The 19,791-nt window shown below is 43.3% G+C and overlaps 2 protein-coding genes across 3 annotated transcripts; one reads left to right on the forward strand and one right to left on the reverse strand.

Annotated features, from left to right (window-relative positions):
- The first annotated feature begins 3,971 nt into the window (after positions 1-3,971).
- LOC148303632 (cyclin-dependent kinase 9-like) lies at positions 3,972-9,695 on the forward strand. The gene is made up of 3 exons (XM_088269638.1): positions 3,972-5,016; positions 6,455-6,632; positions 8,969-9,695. Exons 1-3 carry the CDS (start codon positions 4,120-4,122, stop codon positions 9,097-9,099), a joined length of 1,206 nt encoding a protein of 401 aa, XP_088125764.1. The 5' UTR covers positions 3,972-4,119; the 3' UTR covers positions 9,100-9,695.
- A 1,950-nt stretch (positions 9,696-11,645) lies between these two features.
- LOC148303633 (BLOC-1-related complex subunit 6-like) lies at positions 11,646-19,392 on the reverse strand. Of its 2 annotated transcripts, XM_088269632.1 has the most exons (5): positions 19,264-19,392; positions 18,439-18,649; positions 17,977-18,236; positions 16,776-16,978; positions 11,646-13,117 (listed from the first exon to the last, which is right to left on the reverse strand). In XM_088269632.1, exons 3-5 carry the CDS (start codon positions 18,233-18,235, stop codon positions 13,028-13,030), a joined length of 552 nt encoding a protein of 183 aa, XP_088125758.1. In that variant the 5' UTR covers position 18,236; positions 18,439-18,649; positions 19,264-19,392; the 3' UTR covers positions 11,646-13,027. The 2 variants fall into 2 exon arrangements, with proteins under 2 accessions (XP_088125758.1, XP_088125760.1); XM_088269634.1 differs by lacking the exon at positions 18,439-18,649.
- Positions 19,393-19,791: the final 399 nt, after the last annotated feature.

Below are 19,791 nucleotides of genomic sequence, written 5' to 3' on the forward strand. Positions count from 1 at the left end.
TTGTCTTATTATGACATTATCAAACACTACACATATCGCTCACTCCTTTCAAGAACGTCATAAATCAAAAATTGTCAATTTTCAGTTGTACATGTTTTCGGAACGCCCAGAAAATGTACTATATCCCAGCAAAAGAGGCAGATTTTAAACTTAATATTTACCCGCTACAGGGCAGAAAGTGTTGTTTTGCATTTTGAAGAAAAGGTATTGTTTAATTATTTTTTTTAAATATACTTAATATTTTTCAAATAGAGAAAAAACCTTCAGGTTTTACCTAAAAAGATCTGTTGCACAGTAAAAAGTTCAATAAGTGGCTTGATATTTATTTTTAATACATTGTGTTATATTTTCAAACTTTAAAAACGTTCTCCTGAATAATCAAGTTTTTTTATTTATGACGTTCTTGAAAGGAGTGAGCGATATACGTAGATAAAAGTAGAATTCAATCCAATAACCCTGTTTAATTTGGGATATCGCTCGCTCCTTTCAAGAACATTATAAATAAAAAAACTTGATTTTTTAGAACGTTTTTAAAGTTTAAAAATATAAAACAATGTACTAAAAATAAATATCAAGAAGAAGAAGAAACCAACACTCTCTGTCCTGCAGCGGGTAAATATTAAGTTAAAAATATGCCTCTTTTGCTGGGAAATACTACATTTTCTGGGCATTCCGAAAATATGCACAACTGAAAATTGACAATTTTTTATTTATGACGTTCTTGATGGGAATCAACAATTTAAAATGGAATTCTACCAACCGTCAGCAGTTACAATAAATATGTTACACCTGTTCCCATCCTGAGGAACACAAGTGTGCCTCTCCCGACCCATGGTTTGAGCATCCTTCTGTAGCGAATGCTGCCATCTAGTTTGGGTGAGTCCGCAGTCGGTTTTGGACGCCGCAGAGATACAGCGTGGTACAGTTGTGTGAGGCTGGAGTCGCTATCACTATTAGTAAGGAGGTTGGGCATCTTGAGAAGCAGTCTGTGGCCATTTGTACCCTGCCTTACATCCCTCGGGAAGGTCCCCCGGGTCACTGCAACTGCTACACCTGTCCCCATCCTGAGGGACACAGCTGTGCCTCTCCCAACCCGTGATAGTTTGAGCATCCTACTGTATCTTACAATTAATTATATTACAAAAATACTTAGACAATAAATAGTACAACATTTTGAGTGTGTCCAAATACTTATGGTTTACAAAATCCAAGGGTGAACGGATTGAAATAGTACAACATTTTGAGTGTGTCCAAATACTTATGGTTTACAAAATCCAAGGGTGTATTTGGGTAGTATGTTTTCTAGGGATGGAAAGATTGATAAAGATATAGAAAGGAGAGTGAATGCTGGGAACAAAGTGAACGGTGCACTGAAATCAGTTATAGCAAATAAAAACCTATCAGCGGAAGCTAAACTGGCAGTGCACAACGGAGTCCTGGTTCCAACTCTAATGTATGGAAGTGAAACATGGAGTTGGCAAAAGAAGGATGAAAGTAGACTGAATGCAGTCGAAATGCGATCTCTCAGAAGAATGTGTAACAAAACGATGTATGATAGATGTGCGAATAGTGAAATAAGGAAGGAATGCAAAGCTGAGATAAGCATTATTCGATAAAATTAAGAAAGGTGTGTTGAGATGGTTTGGACATGTAGAACGAATGAGTGAGGAAAGAACGGTAAAACAAATTTATGAGGCGAATGTTAGCGGGAAAAGAAGCAGAGGAAGACCGAGAAAAACATGGCACGATCAGGTATGCCAAATACTTGAAAGTGGTCAGGTTAGGAGTCGTAACAATCGGCGGGTATGTATGAGGAGATGCATGAACGTGGAAGAGGCGAAGAATGTTTGCAAGGACAGAGTGGTGTGGCGCTCTATTCTCTCTGCCTACCCCTGCGGGGAAGCGGCGTGATGGTTAGTTAGTTAGTTAGTTTAAGGGTGAACGGACGGGTTTCTTCATGTTTACTTGTTTCATCATATCGCTCACTCCTTTCAAGAACGTCATAAATCAAAATCGTCAATTTTCACTCGTGCATGTTTTCGGAATGCCCGGAAAATGTATTATATCCCAGCAAAAGAGGCATATTTTTAACTTACTATTTACCCGCTACAGGGCAGAAAGTGTTGTTTTTGCATTTTGAAGAAAAGGTATTGTTTAATTATTCTTTGAAACATACTAAATATTTTTCAAATAGAGAAAGAACCTTCAGGTTTTACCTAAAAAGATCTGTTGCACGGTAAAAAGTTCAATAAGTGTCTTGATATTTATTTTTAATACATTGTATTATATTTTTAAACTTTAAAAACGTTCTCCTGAAAAATCGTGTTTTTTTATTTATGACGTTCTTGAAAGAGCGATATATTTGTAAAAATAAATAAGTATTTACAACATTTTGAGTGTGTCCAAATACTTGTTCACAAATTTGGAATATCTCCAATTATAGGAGCTATTTTTCATTTTATTTTTGTTGACATCTCAACATAGATGAATAAGAATATGGAAGTCTGGGCATAAAATAACTCCTTTAATTGGAGATAATCCAGATTTGTGAACAAGTATTTGGACTCAGTCAGTTGTAAATAAATTAACTGGTCAAATTATAAGCTAAAATAATAAAACGAAAAGCATATTTTCTAGCGTTTCTCATGGAATCTGAGAGTTTCTGCTCAACAAAAAAGCTTCTTTCATCTCACCATAGATGTCTCTTGTAATTAAAGAACTTTATTTCGAATTTGAACAAAATATATATATGTATAGTTCCAAGAATTTGAGTAGTGTGGTTGTCAATCATGGGTAGAATTGGTGAATGATACACGTGTGGGAAGTGATCACATAAACCGACCCATGACGGTCGTAAGCCCCGTAAATGCACAGATATCTATATCTTCTTCATCTATGTTGAGATGTCAAAAAATAATTTGAGAAAAAGTACAATGCATCGTTTTTGTTTCCGCGAAAAGTAAGCTGCGATATTCTTCAAATACAACATTTTTAGTGTGTCCAAATACTTGTTCACAAAATCTGGATATCTTGGATCTTATATCCAATTACGGGAATTTCATATTGTTTTTAACATCTCATCAAAGATGAAGAAGAATATGGAAGTCTGGGCATTTACGGGGCTGACGACCGTCATAGGCTGGTTTAAGTACCAATTTTACCCATTATTGACAACCACACTACTCAAAATCTTGGAAGTTCTACATATATGAACCAATTTAGAAACCTTGTTCTTGAATCACTATTGGTGAATGTTACACGTGTGTAAAGTGATCACTTACACCAGCCTTTGACGGTCGTCAGCCCCGTAAATGCCCAGACTTCCATATTCTTCTTCATCTTTGATGAGATGTTAAAAAAAAAATATTCTTCAAATATATACGTTTTTACGTGTCAGGGTTATTCAAAGATGTGTAATAAATTAATACATATATTGCAAAAATGAGAAATAGAAAGTACTCATCGGGAATATTATATATATGACTTTGATGTTACATGTTTTGAATTAAAAAAAAAAACTCACACTCTATTCCATTCGTTTCAATACGGGATGTCGTCATTTAAGTCGTAAAAGAAAGATGGACACTATATGAGCAGCACATACTTGTTAGTAGATATAACGTTGCATACATGTAGAAACTCCGAGATATATTTTGCCGCACCGAAACAGATTTGTTTCAACAATGGCAAGGAGTGTTACAAATTATCGAACGGATTTTGATTTATTTATGTGTAAATCGCGGTATTTAAATTCACCCGAAAAGTCCTGCTAGCTAAAGGGTTACAATATTAAGTCGTGACTGAAGTATTTCTCATATTGTAGCCGAACGAGGGCAAAGGGCAACATAGTCCACACGAGTAAGTACCTACTTTAAAGAACCTGGCCATATAATAAAATAGTTTAGCAGCCTTAAAATATTAAAGAACGTTTTAGAGAACTGTTTTTTTTTCATCTGTGGAATAATTTCTTTGTGTGTTTTGACATTTTCGGCGAGCGACGAGAAGTGTCCCGGTCCCGCGTCTATCAGTCTATTACTAAGCGAGTGGTCTATCGTGTCCGACGGCGTCCGGTGATGCGGCGCCATTGAGGCTCGAGCAGCGGGGCGCGGCGCGCGCGAGATGCCTCTGCCGGGGCCCGAGGCGCAGGCGTCCGGGCCGGCCGCCTCGAGCACCACCATGTCGCTGCGCGACAAGGAGAAGTACATCGAGGACTTCGACTTCCCGTTCTGCGACGAGTCGTCCAAGTACGAGAAGGTGGCCAAGATCGGGCAGGGCACGTTCGGGGAGGTGTTCAAGGCGCGCGAGAAGAAGTGCGGCAAGAAGTTCGTGGCCATGAAGAAGGTGCTGATGGACAACGAGAAGGAGGGCTTCCCGATCACGGCGCTGCGCGAGATCCGCATCCTGCAGCTGCTGAAGCACGAGAACGTGGTGAACCTGCTGGAGATCTGCCGCACGCGCGCCACGGCGCACAACAAGTTCCGCTCCACGTTCTACCTGGTGTTCGACTTCTGCGAGCACGACCTCGCCGGGCTGCTGTCCAACGTGAACGTGAAGTTCAACCTGGGCGAGATCAAGAAGGTGATGCAGCAGCTGCTCAACGGGCTGTACTACATCCACAGCAACAAGATCCTGCACCGCGACATGAAGGCGGCCAACGTGCTCATCACCAAGCACGGCGTGCTGAAGCTGGCCGACTTCGGGCTGGCGCGCGCCTTCAGCGTGCCGCGCGCGGACGCCGCCAACCGCTACACGAACCGCGTGGTGACGCTGTGGTACCGCCCGCCCGAGCTGCTGCTGGGCGAGCGCAACTACGGCCCGCCCGTGGACCTGTGGGGCGCGGGCTGCATCATGGCCGAGCTGTGGACGCGCTCGCCCATCATGCAGGGCTCCACGGAGCAGCAGCAGCTGGTGCTCATCTCGCAGCTGTGCGGCAGCTGCACGCCCGACGTGTGGCCCGGCGTGGAGCTGCTGCACCTCTACGCCAAGATGGAGCTGCCCAAGGGCCAGAAGAGGAAGGTACTTACCTTACTCCCTGCATACTTCTCTTCACCCTCAGATAGATGGGGTTCGAGGCACACTGCCATACCGCAGTGGGGAGCGAACAACGCCAACAACCGCCCGACAACAATGTCTTCATACTTGGAAATCTTTCCATTCAAACCCTTGTCCGCACCCCAATGGTGCATAGGGCACTGCATCATATAAACGCAGTGTTAACTTGATGGCTAACACATGCAGGAAAGGTGATCAGCCCTCCGCTTCCAATACCAGTCCATGGTATTATTGAATAAATATGAGAGTGAAAAAATTACTTATATTTATTTAACACCCCCTGGGAATCGAACCCGGGACCTCCAGTACAGTAGCCAAGCGCGCTGACCATTACACTAATATATGTACATGCAACATAGCCGAACGTAACGGACTAAATCATCAAAATGCATAATTAAAATGTAACTTTGTTTTAAAATCACTATAAATATTTTATTATAACTTAATTATAATGTCTACCGGTTTCGAAGCTAACCGCTTCTTTATCAAGACTGATTAATACATTCATATAGTATTAATAACTAACTAACTAACTAACCATCACGCTGCTTCCCCGCAGGGGTAGGCAGAGAGAATAGAGCGCCACACCACTCTGTCCTTGCAAACATTCTAAGATGCATCTCCCCGCCGATTGTTACGACTCCTAACCTGACCACTTTCAAGTATTTGGCATACCTGATCGTGCCATGTTTTTAGGTCTTCCTCTGCTTCTTTTCCCACTAACATTCGCCTCATAAATTTGTTTTACCGTTCTTTCCTCACTCATTCGTTCTACATGTCCAAACCATCTCAACACACCTTTCTTAATTTTATCTATAATGCTTATCTCAGCTTTGCATTCCTTCCTTATTTCACTATTCGCACATCTATCATACATCGTTTTGTCGCACAATCTTCTGAGAGATCGCATTTCGACTGCATTCAGTTTACTTTCATCCTTCGTTTTCCAACACCATGTTTCACTTCCATACATTAGAGTTGGAACCAGGACTCCGTTGTGCACTGCCAGTTTAGCTTCCGCTGATAGGTTTTTATTTGCTATAACTGATTTCAGTGCGCCATTCACTTTGTTCCCAGCATTCACTCTCCTTTCTATGTCTTAGTATTAATTATCTGATTAATATAGTATTATAGTAGTACTGATTAATATAGTATTAATCAGTCTTGATAAAGAAGCGGTTAGCTTGGAATCCGGTAGACATTATAATTAAGTTATAAGAAAATATTTATAGTGATGTTAAAACAAAGTTACATTTTAATTATAAAATGGAAAATCACAAAGTTAGTGCTTCAAATATAAATTATAATTTATTTCAAATTTGTGGTTAGCTGCAGTAACCAGTTGTCCTGAAAGGGCTAAGAAGTATCCTTAGACGGAGGTTTGAATGTGGACTGTTTGCAGGTGAAGGAGCGCCTGAAGCCGTACGTGAAGGACCCGTACGGCTGCGACCTGCTGGACAAGCTGCTGCAGCTGGACCCGGCCAAGCGCTACGACAGCGACACGGCGCTCAACCACGACTTCTTCTGGACCGACCCCATGCCCTGCGACCTCGGCACCATGCTCGCCCAGCACACCCAGAGTCAGTTCCCCGCCGCTTGCACCCTCTGCACGTTCACCAGCTCATCACTCGCACGTGTTACCCGCTCATCACTCGCACATGTTACCCGCTCATCACTCGCTACTTCATTACTCACACCGGTCACTCATCACCTGCATGTTCACTAGCTCATCACTCACACGTGTTACTATATTACTCACACTGGTCACTCATCACCTGCATGTTCACTAGCTCATCACTCACACGTGTTACTATATTACTCACACTGGTCACTCATCACCTGCATGTTCACTAGCTCATCACTCACACGTGTTACTATATTACTCACACTGGTCACTCATCACCTGCATGTTCACTAGCTCATCACTCGCACATGTTACTATATTACTCACACTGGTCACTCATCACCTGCATGTTCACTAGCTCATCACTCACACGTGTTACTATATTACTCACACTGGTCACTCATCACCTGCATGTTCACTAGCTCATCACTCACACGTGTTACTATATTACTCACACTGGTCACTCATCACCTGCATGTTCACTAGCTCATCACTCACACGTGTTACTATATTACTCACACTGGTCACTCATCACCTGCATGTTCACTAGCTCATCACTCGCACATGTTACTATATTACTCACACTGGTCACTCATCACCTGCATGTTCACTAGCTCATCACTCACACGTGTTACTATATTACTCACACTGGTCACTCATCACCTGCATGTTCACTAGCTCATCACTCACACGTGTTACTATATTACTCACACTGGTCACTCATCACCTGCATGTTCACTAGCTCATCACTCACACATGTTACTATATTACTCACACTGGTCACTCATCACCTGCATGTTCACTAGCTCATCACTCACACGTGTTACTATATTACTCACACTGGTCACTCATCACCTGCATGTTCACTAGCTCATCACTCACACATGTTACTATATTACTCACACTGGTCACTCATCACCTGCATGTTCACTAGCTCATCACTCACACGTGTTACTATATTACTCACACTGGTCACTCATCACCTGCATGTTCACTAGCTCATCACTCACACATGTTACTATATTACTCACACTGGTCACTCATCACCTGCACATTCACTAGCTCATCACTCGCATACATATCGCTCACTCCTTTCGAGAACGTCATAAATCAAAAATTGCCAATTTTCAGTTGTGCATGTATTCGAAATGCCAAGAAAATGTACTATATCCCAGCAAAAGCGGTTTATTTTTAACTTAATATTTACCCGCTACAGGGCAGAAAGAGTTGTTTTTGCATTTTGAAGAAAAGGTATCGTTTCATTTTTTTTTTTAAATAAACTAGTTATTTTTTAAATGGAGAAAAAACCTTCAGGTTTAACCTAAAAGATCTGTTGCACAGTAAAAAGTTCAATAAGTGGCTTGATATTTATTTTTAATAAATTGTATTATATTTTTCAACTTTAAAAACGTTCTCCTGATAAATCAAGTTTTTTGATTTATGACGTTCTTGAAAGGAGTGAGCGAAATATCACTTTTGTATTTTGGGTAATATATATATACAATTAAACACGGTTATTGGATTAAATTCTACTTTTATTTACATATTTATAATGAAATGTGACGCAATTCCTTTTATAAAGACATTATCAAACACTTGATATTGTCTTAATAAGGGGAAATGCATCACATATTATCATGTATATGTAAATAAAAGTAGAATTCAATCCGATAACCTTGTTTAATTTTGGATATATTATCCAAAAATTTGAAATGGAATTCTACCAACTGTCTGCAGTTACGATAAATAACTAATCACTCATCACCCGCATGTTACCTAGTTTATTACTCACACTGGTCACTCATCACCCGCGCGTTTACTAGCTCATTACTCGCACACATCTGCATGTTCACCAGTTCATTACTTGCACTAATCACTCATTACCCGCATGTTACCTAGTTCATTACTCGCACTAATCACTCATTACCCGCATGTTACCTAGTTCATTACTCGCACTAATCACTCATTACCCGCATGTTACCTAGTTCATTACTCGCACTAATCACTCATTACCCGCATGTTACCTAGTTAATAATAATAATAATAAAATTGGATAACTTATATAGCGCCATTTTCGTAAAAAAAATACCTCACTTACTAGTTCCTTACTCTCACCAATCACTCATCATCTGCATGTTACCTAGTTCATTACTCGCACCAATCACTCAATACCCGCATGTTACCTAGTTCATTACTCGCAGCAATCACTTATCATATGCATATTACCTAGTTGAAAAGTCGCCCAAGTACTGGCGGCACATTGCGGAGTGTAACATAGGCGTTGTGTTGCAGGCATGTTTGAGTTCCTGGCCCCGCCGCGGCGCCCGGCGCACCTGCGCCAGGTGCATCCGCTGGGCGCCCCGCCCGCGCCCCCCAAGCCCGGCCCCGTGCCCGACACGGGCTACCAGGACCGCGTCTTCTAGGCGCAGCGCCCCCGCCCGCCTGGCACCCCTGGAGGCCAACCATCCAATAGGCTATTCTCTCACACGCTGCATGGATATGTGCCAAATTGTGTCCGAGCGATTTTCAATCATAATTGTTATGTAACGGAGGAGATTTAAAGGTTAGAATACACCGGCATCGTTCAGCGTGGCTATACATCCCAGCCGTGGAGAAAGGGCTTTATATATATATATATATATATAAATATATATGAATTATCGTAGTCATACAGGAGAATGTGACCGAGTGAATTTTTTACAAAAACGTGATCATTGACTATTTTACATCTTACTAGTTTAATATTGCCCTGAAAATATCCCAAAGGGTTTTAAACTTGGAAGTATAATATATTGACTTGGTAAAAATGACTAACTGCATTGGTGTTTATTTTGTGGCCGAGCAAAAGTGACTTAAATGGCCCTCCTGAGCATTTTACGTATAGTTAGTCGGTCGCTTCCTCCTGTGCGACTACGGTATGTTTAATAATTAATTTGGGTATTTCCATTGTTCAAGCTTATTTTTATTTCTTTATGTAAATCATAGGGGCAAAATAAATAGTAGAATGAAAAAAATAAAATGTTTTTATTATTTTTTTATTTTATTTTTGTATATTTTTTTTCATAAATACGTAACGCTAATATTATTTATTTTTCATCATACACATAAATACAATAAACAATACAGTGAAAGATTTATATTATCCACTGACACTTGGTGATGGAATTGCATTTTTAATTTATTATTAGATTAAAACCAATATTGGAATGGGAAAGCTAAAAATATTGAATTATTGTTAAAAAATTATTATATAAAAAAATAATAATAATAATAAAATAATAAAAATAATAAAATAACAATAATAATAAAATAATAATAAAATAAAATAATAATAATATAATAATAAAATAATAATAAAAATAATAAAAATAAAATAAAATAATAATAAAATAATAAAAATAATTATATAATAAAAATTATTATAATAAAAAATTATTATTAAAAATATTGAAAAATTAGATTAAAACCAATATTGCAATGGAAAAGCTAAAAATATTGGTTTTAATCTAATAATAAATTAATACAGTGAAACTTCGTATAACGAGTAATTCGCATAATAATAATAATAAAACCCTTATCTGCACCCCAATGGTACATAGGGCACTGCTTCATATGAACACAGTGTTATCTTGATCGTTTACACACGAAGGAAAGGTGATCGGCCCTCAGCTTCAGGTACCAGTCCAGGGTAATATTGAATAAATATTACAGTGAAAAAATCACTTATATTTATTTGACCCCCCTGGGAATCGAACCCGGGACCTCCAGAACGGTAGCCGAGCGTGCTGACCATTACACTACAGAGGCGGACAATTCGCATGAGGAGCCAAAAATATGATCAAATTACTCCTTTAACAAGCGACATTTCGCATAACCAGTAACAGAGAAAGCGAATGAAAGATATAATATAATTAAAAAGTAACTTTGTTTCAAAATCACTTTAAATATTTTATTATAATGTCTACCGGTTTCCAAGCTAACCACTTCTTCATCAAGACTGATTAATACTAAAACACTATAAGAGTTTCTGCTTAATAAAGAGCTTCTTTACATCTCACCAATAGATGTCTCTAGTGAAGTTCTAGTGATTCAAGAACAAGCTTTCTAAATTGGTTCATACATATAGAACTTCCGAGAATTTGAGCAGTGTGGTTGTCAATATGTGTGTTGAGATGGTTTGGACATGTAGAACGAATGAGTGAGGAAAGAACGGTAAAACAAATTTATGAGGCGAATGTTAGCGGGAAAAGAAGCAGAGGAAGACCGAGAAAAACATGGCACGATCAGGTATGCCAAATACTTGAAAGTGGTCAGGTTAGGAGTCGTAACAATCGGCGGGTATGTATGAGGAGATGCGTGAACGTGGAAGAGGCGAAGAATGTTTGCAAGGACAGAGTGGTGTGGCGCTCTATTCTCTCTGCCTACCCCTGCGGGGAAGCGGCGTGATGGTTAGTTAGTTAGTCTTAAAGAGTTTCTGCTTAATAAAGAGCTTCTTTACATCTCACCAATAGATGTCTCTAGTGAAGTTCTAGTGATTCAAGAACAAGGTTTCTAAATTGGTTCATATATATAGAACTTCCGAGAATTTGAGTAGTGTGGTTGTCAATAATGGGTAGAATTGGTGAATGTTACACGTGTGTAAAGTGACCACATAAACCAGCCTATGACGGTCGTCAGCCCCGTAAATGCCCAGACTTCCATGTTCTTCTTCATCTTTGATGAGATGTCAAAAAATAATACTAAAACACTACGGCTGTCCAAACTAAAAACACAGTAAGGCACATTTTTTTTGTAGTACGTTTTTTTTGCATTTTTGGACTAAGCAGAGTCTACTTAGTCGAAAAATGCAAAAAAACCTACATACAATGTCCCTAACTGAGTTTTGAGTTTGGACAGCCGACTATCTACTTGGCAAAATTCTAAATATTTTGACGGCTAGGCAAAGGAGCTTGGGTAGATCCCAAGAGGCTTTATTTTTTTTTTTTGTACTATAAGTAGTCATAGCCAAAACGGATCAGGGATGTTGAAATATTTAGAATTTTATTAATTAGAAATAATACTCCGCCGCCTCAGCACACTCGGCTACCGTTCTGGAGGTGCCGGGTTCGATACCCAGGGGGGGTCAAATAAATACAAGTGATTTTTTCACAGTTATATTTATTCAATATCACCCTGGACTGGTACCTGAAGCAGAGGGCTGATCACCTTTCCTTCATGCGTAAACGATCAAGATAACACTGTTTATATAATGCAGTGCCCTATGCACCATTGGGGTGCGGATAAGGGTTTGAATCGAGTAATAATTGGAAGGCGTCCTGCCCAAGACCTTGGCCATTCTCCAGCCCGTGGGATCAAGAGGAAGGCGTATTTATTTGTCGGCTCATCTTTGCCCCGCTCCAGACTCGACGGCCCGAGACCGATTGACGACGTTTCAATCCATCTATTTTTTGTTTATCATTACCATTCTATTATTATTATTTTCTATGTCTTTATGAGCGCCCTTGAGGTGGTATTTTACGAAAATGGCGCTATTAAATTATCCAAATTATTATTATCTGAAATGTTGTTGTGACTTGCAAAGCGCAGGGGTGAATAGAAGCGCCGTTATCTTCCTTCAGTTATCGCAGGCAAAATTCTTTTGTTGGCGCTAATGACATGTGGAATATTTTCATGCGCCTTTGATCTCTTCCCCGCTGGCGCTATCCAAATTATTATTATTATTAACACACTATCTGCGGGCGGATTCGCGCCCATAATAGAGATAAACATCTCTGAAAAGAAGAGATAACATTTAACCATACTGTATACATCGATATGAGATCAGAAGATGCCGCAAAAGTCATGCGTAAAAACAGCTTACACGCAATTTACGATGAGTCGAGTGAAAAGGTAAAATTACCCTTCCCGCAGATAGTGTGTTAATAATACATGATCAAGTATTTGAATACTTGAGCGTGTTCACGTCGGGTGGAAACAATTGGCGTTGGGTATGTTTGTCCGCCTCCGTAGCGTAATGGTCAGCACGCTCGGCTACCGTTCTGTAGGTCCCGGGTTCGATTCCCAAGGGGGGTAAAATAAATATAAGTGATTTTTTCACTGTTATATTTATTCAATATCACCCTGGACTGGTACCTGAAGCGGAGGGCTGATCACCTTTCCTTCATGCGTAAACGATCGAGATAACACTGCGTTTATATGACGCAGTGCCTTATGCACCATTAGGTTCGGATAAAGTTTTTATTATTATTATGTATGACCGCTTTTCCCGTGGTCACTTGGCAGCTCTGAGGTTGGCAGGGCGTCTGTGATATATTAGCAGGTCCCGCTTCCGTGGCCCCCGGCCCGGGGGGCTCACAGCGCGGACTCTAGGATGAGGAGCAGCCTGCGGATGGTGGCCAGGCGCGCCGCGTGCGCCGCGACCGGCGCCATCGCTCTAGACACCTGCAAGCGGAAACCAGGTCAGCCGTGTAGTGTTCAATTTAAATTTTATTTAAATTAATATATCCATTATAAACTATAAAAAATTTTAATTGTATTTTTTATTCAAATTAAACACTTGAATATACTTTAGTGAGTTTTACAACATTTTGAGTGTGTCCAAATACTTGTTCACAAAATCTGGATTATCTCCAATTACAGGAGTTATTTTCATATTATTATAGATGTCTCTAGTGAAGTTCTAGTGATTCATGAACAAGGTTTCTAAATTGGTTCATATATATAGAACTTCCAAGAATTTGAGTAGTGTGGTTGTCAATAATGGGTAGAATTGGTGAATGTCACACGTGTGTAAAGTGATCACTTAAACCAGCCTATGACGGTCGTCAGCCCCGTAAATGCCCAGACTTCCATATTCTTCTTCATCTTTGATGAGATGTCAAAAAAAAATAAAAAAATTAGTGAGTTTTATTTATATTTACGACTCGTTTCGAAAACGACAGATGTTTTCATCTTCTGGTACAAATTAAAACTAACAAACAAAAATATATTTAGGTGTATATATAGGTTAATAAATATAGGGAGGGGGGTTAAGGAACAAGATTTTTTGTAAAAGGAAACATTGATAATAATGGTGACGTATTTTGAAACAGTATATTATCAATTAATGTTTTATCTGAATTAAAATTTCTGTGTATTTCTAAATTTTCTAAATTATTCATGATTTGACCTTTATTTGTAACAGAGTGTAATAATTTAATTGTATGAATGCCGAATCAATAAATAATTTCAATTGTATACATTAACCGGATGTGTTTTCACAAAACATGCCCCATACGCGGCTGACATAACCGTATGTGTTTTTACATTGCTCCAAGTTTCCAACCTCGGTTCAACTTGGAGGGATTTTTTCATGGTGTGGAACTTTGGGTCGGGTAGAGCCGAGGATAATAGCCATACTTTCTCATGTAGAGATACCGCGGAAACTTCTTTTGGACTTTCTCTGCCATAAGAGAGTACTTAAGCTCGTGTGGCCCCCAAATAATGGAGCCACTCTCGAGTCTACTTCGCACCAGGGAGTTATAAAGAGTTCTCAGCATGCGGTGTTCATGTGCCTGCCGTAGTGTGTAGTGTGTGGCGTGCAGTGTGCGGTGTGCTCTGGGTGTGTAGTGTGTGGCGTGCAGTGTGTGGTGTGCTCTGGGTGTGCAGTGTGTGGTGTGCACTGTGCGGTGTGCTCTGCGTGTGTAGTGTGCAGGGTGTGGGGTGCTCTGGGTGTGCAGTGTGTGGTGTGCAGTGTGCGGTGTGTTCTGGGTGTGTAGTGTGTGGTGTGCAGTGTGCGGTGTACTCTGGGTGTGTAGTGTGTGGCGTGCAGTGTGTGGTGTGCTCTGGGTGTGCAGTGTGTGGTGTGCACTGTGCGGTGTGCTCTGCGTGTGTAGTGTGCAGGGTGTGGGGTGCTCTGGGTGTGTAGTGTGTGGTGTGCAGTGTGCGGTGTGCTCTGGGTGTGCAGTGTGTGGTGTGCACTGTGCTGTGTGCTCTGGGTGTGTAGTGTGTGGCGTGCAGTGTGTGGTGTGCTCTGGGTGTGCAGTGTGTGGTGTGCACTGTGCGGTGTGCTCTGCGTGTGTAGTGTGCAGGGTGTGGGGTGCTCTGGGTGTGCAGTGTGTGGTGTGCAGTGTGCGGTGTGTTCTGGGTGTGTAGTGTGTGGTGTGCAGTGTGCGGTGTACTCTGGGTGTGTAGTGTGTGGCGTGCAGTGTGTGGTGTGCTCTGGGTGTGCAGTGTGTGGTGTGCACTGTGCGGTGTGCTCTGCGTGTGTAGTGTGCAGGGTGTGGGGTGCTCTGGGTGTGCAGTGTGTGGTGTGCAGTGTGCGGTGTGTTCTGGGTGTGTAGTGTGTGGTGTGCAGTGTGCGGTGTACTCTGGGTGTGTAGTGTGTGGCGTGCAGTGTGTGGTGTGCTCTGGGTGTGCAGTGTGTGGTGTGCACTGTGCGGTGTGCTCTGCGTGTGTAGTGTGCAGGGTGTGGGGTGCTCTGGGTGTGTAGTGTGTGGTGTGCAGTGTGCGGTGTGCTCTGGGTGTGTAGTGTGTGGTGTGCAGTGTGTGGTGTGCTCTGGGTGTGCAGTGTGTGGTGTGCACTGTGCGGTGTGCTCTGCGTGTGTAGTGTGCAGGGTGTGGGGTGCTCTGGGTGTGCAGTGTGTGGTGTGCAGTGTGCGGTGTGTTCTGGGTGTGTAGTGTGTGGTGTGCAGTGTGCGGTGTACTCTGGGTGTGCAGTGTGCGGTGTACTCTGGGTGTGCAGTGTGCGGTGTACTCTGGGTGTGCAGTGTGTGGTGTGCACTGTGCGGTGTGCTCTGCGTGTGTAGTGTGCAGGGTGTGGGGTGCTCTGGGTGTGCAGTGTGCGGTGTGTTCTGGGTGTGTAGTGTGTGGTGTGCAGTGTGCGGTGTGTTCTGGGTGTGTAGTGTGTGGTGTGCAGTGTGCGGTGTGCTCTGGGTGTGTAGTGTGTGGCGTGCAGTGTGTGGTGTGCTCTGGGTGTGCAGTGTGTGGTGTGCACTGTGCGGTGTGCTCTGCGTGTGTAGTGTGCAGGGTGTGGGGTGCTCTGGGTGTGCAGTGTGTGGTGTGCAGTGTGCGGTGTGTTCTGGGTGTGTAGTGTGTGGTGTGCAGTGTGCGGTGTACTCTGGGTGTGTAGTGTGTGGCGTGCAGTGTGTGGTGTGCTCTGGGTGTGCAGTGTGTGGTGTGCACTGTGCGGTGTGCTCTGCGTGTGTAGTGTGCAGGGTGTGGGGTGCTCTGGGTGTGTAGTGTGTGGTGTGCAGTGTGCGGTGTACTCTGGGTGTGTAGTGTGTGGCGTGCAGTGTGTGGTGTGCTCTGGGTGTGCAGTGTGTGGTGTGCACTGTGCGGTGTGCTCTGCGTGTGTAGTGTGCAGGGTGTGGGGTGCTCTGGGTGTGTAGTGTGTGGTGTGCAGTGTGCGGTGTACTCTGGGTGTGTAGTGTGTGGCGTGCAGTGTGTGGTGTGCTCTGGGTGTGCAGTGTGTGGTGTGCACTGTGCGGTGTGCTCTGCGTGTGTAGTGTGCAGGGTGTGGGGTGCTCTGGGTGTGCAGTGTGTGGTGTGCAGTGTGCGGTGTGTTCTGGGTGTGTAGTGTGTGGTGTGCAGTGTGCGGTGTACTCTGGGTGTGTAGTGTGTGGCGTGCAGTGTGTGGTGTGCTCTGGGTGTGCAGTGTGTGGTGTGCACTGTGCGGTGTGCTCTGCGTGTGTAGTGTGCAGGGTGTGGGGTGCTCTGGGTGTGTAGTGTGTGGTGTGCAGTGTGCGGTGTGCTCTGGGTGTGTAGTGTGTGGTGTGCAGTGTGTGGTGTGCTCTGGGTGTGCAGTGTGTGGTGTGCACTGTGCGGTGTGCTCTGCGTGTGTAGTGTGCAGGGTGTGGGGTGCTCTGGGTGTGCAGTGTGTGGTGTGCAGTGTGCGGTGTGTTCTGGGTGTGTAGTGTGTGGTGTGCAGTGTGCGGTGTGCTCTGGGTGTGCAGTGTGTGGTGTGCACTGTGCTGTGTGCTCTGGGTGTGTAGTGTGTGGCGTGCAGTGTGTGGTGTGCTCTGGGTGTGCAGTGTGTGGTGTGCACTGTGCGGTGTGCTCTGCGTGTGTAGTGTGCAGGGTGTGGGGTGCTCTAGGCGGTAGCGTGCGGGCGCCGCAGTACCTCCTCGCCGCGCGCCAGCACGGTGTACATGGCGCGGATGTTGCGGTCGAGCGCGTCGCAGGTGCGCGCCACGGCGGCGCCGTACTCGGCCACGCCGGCCGCGGTGAGCGCGGACACGGAGTGCAGCACGCCGGCCAGCTGCTCGGTGAGGCTGTCCACGGCGGCCGCCACGCGCCGCGCCTCGCGCTCCAGCTCCTCCAGGACTGCCGACAGAACACTAACCGTCACTTCATTTTTTTATAGAATGGCGTTGCATTTAGAATTTAATACTTTTGCCAATGTTAAGTTAGATAAAATTCATATTATTTTTTGACATCTCATCAAATAATAATAATAAACAATGCTTTTAATAAATGATTTTATTTATACTTTATAAAACATGGTCTTTGTTGCTAACTACCGGACACACAATGTGTATTTTTAATTTTGTTGAGGGATGAATATGTATGAATCTGTGTGCACAATTTTCAGTTGCTGTATACACTTATTTGTAAATAATTTCTAGAAATAAAAATGTGTTTAGTAAAACATTTTTTGTTCTGTCCTCAAAGCGTTAAAGGGACCTACTCAAATATACTACGAATGCGGAATGGATCATTCTCATCATGTGTTATTGGCTAGTAAATTAATATAAGACTATCGGTAGCATTCTTATTGATAACTGTTATGAGACCTAATGTATCTGCTTTATAGAGCCATAGGGTAGTCTGCTGGAGGTGTACAGAGAAGGCACTGTGCACTCTTGGTGCGGAGATGCGGGCTACTCCAGCGCAGGAATGGCTGAAGCATGATGTGTTGTGCGGAGGAATGGGAAGTACTGCAAGATATCTGGCAGGGATGATGAGATGGACAGTTAGGGTAGTCTGCTGGAGGTGTACAGGGAGATGCGGGCTACTCCAGCGCAGGAATGGCTGAAGCATGATGTGTTGTGCGGAGGAATGGGAAGTACTGCAAGATATCTGGCAGGGATGATGAGATGGACAGTTAGGGTAGTCTGCTGGAGGTGTACAGAGAAGGCACTGTGCACTCTTGGTGCGGAGATGCGGGCTACTCCAGCGCAGGAATGGCTGAAGCATGATGTGTTGTGCGGAGGAATGGGAAGTACTGCAAGATATCTGGCAGGGATGATGAGGTGGACAGCTAGGGCAGTCTCCTGGAGGTGTGCGGGGCGGCGTAGGGGGGGTAGGGAACGGGTGCGGACCTGCGAGGTCGCCGTGGGCGCGCTGCGGCGCCAGCGGGTGGCGGTGGAGCGCGGCGGGCGCGTCGCGGCGGCCCACGGGGCTGGCCAGGCGGATGCGGTACTCCAGGTCCTCGGCCACGAAGTGCGTCATGTCCCCCTCGCGCTGCGGCACCCCGCGCAGCTCTCGCGGCGGCTCCCGGATCTCCCGGTAGGAGCCCGACATGACTCTCGGGCACTCCTCCGCGCCCTCCACTTCCTCCACCCCGGAAGAGGAGGCCATCCTGAAAGCCGCACATTCGCCTGAGAGATGGCGCTACATATTTTTAGCAATAAACCATATCGACAATATTATCTAGAGCAGGCCTGGCCAATCCGAATTGCACCGCATCGATGACCTAAAATTTTCCCAAGGGCCGCATACGGACATTAGAAAAAAAATCGTAACAACGAATTTCACATTATTATAAAAAAGTACAGTGAAACCTCTAAGAAAAATCTGCGATGTTGAAGATGTTGTGCGATGGGGAAGAGAAAGAAGACGTTTCTGGAGAGATCATGTGAGAAGAGCGAGTGGTGAGGGTGCCAGCGGACAGCGGCATAGGCGGGATCAGACCCCCAGGAAGACCGCCTAAACGATGGAAGGATAGCTGGCCTTCCACCTCCCAGAGCGACCCGAGAACGACAGGACCTAGTCCTAAAAGAAGAAGAAGAAACCTGTATCTATAATTTTTAACGGGACGTATTGAAATAAACTATGAATGCGGGATAAAGCAGTCAATACACGAGGACATACGATCGAGTAAAGATACCGTCCTCCCAATCTACATAACCGTCGGTAGGTTGAAATTTTAAGAATACAAGATTTAGATGTAAGTAAATGTCCGCCTCCGTAGTGTAATGGTCAGCATGCTCGGCTACCGTTCTGGAGGTATTTTGGTTAAAAATTCACGGCCTGCTGAGCACAGCTACACTCCATACCGGCATTTATCTAGCTACGGCTTATGCAGCACCGCTTATCATAACCCTACTCGAACTTCAACTTTTTAAGTTTTATAGCCTTGGTCTACTCGTGAGTGGATTTACTCTTTATGTTTAAACTTACTATAATTTCATGTAATTCATGAGTGAAAATTCTAGGCAAAAACACTCGCTATCTCGCTACAGGCATGAGTTTATACATTTCATTGCATCTTAGTTAGCAGTGAAGTTACTTGGGTGTAGACAAATATCACTTCTGCCGATGTTTCGATAACAAATTGACATTCCCGGCGAATCAACTAGTATATCCTGAAAATGCTCTTTTCATACCTTCAAATCGCTTACTCCTTTTCGCTTTTAAGTCTCGGCGTCCTAAAAATTTGTATATTACATTTAATAATGGTATGATTGATAATCGAATCGGATTTCGGACTGTCGAGGCAACTGTCAGTGTCAGACGAAAAACCACAGACATAGAAGAAATAAACGTAAAATCTATGTAAACAGTAAAACGAGCATAGACTATTCAAGGTACCTACACATCCCCAGAATACCTATTTATTCACAAACCCTTTGGTTACCAATCATTCAGTGGATTTTTATACCTATTTCTAATAATGAGCCGCTTAGGCTCACAAAAATAGTATGAAATTGATATATTTGTGTAAATAATAAAATAACAAATATTTCTCTTTCAAAAAAAGTATTGTGCGGGTAGTCCGTGTTGGTGTGCACGCGTGCCATTGTATGCAAGTACTAGAGCTGCTATCGACCGATGGCTATGCATTAGGCACAAATCAAACCCTTTCATCGCGGATCGGATGTCTGGGAACAATTAAAAGGTCGTCTCCTGCAATT

The sequence above is a fragment of the Brachycentrus maculatus genome, unplaced genomic scaffold, assembly GCF_059751285.1.
Source record: "Brachycentrus maculatus isolate JH-2025_06_01 unplaced genomic scaffold, ASM5975128v1 h1tg000359l, whole genome shotgun sequence".
NCBI lineage: Eukaryota > Metazoa > Arthropoda > Insecta > Trichoptera > Brachycentridae > Brachycentrus > Brachycentrus maculatus.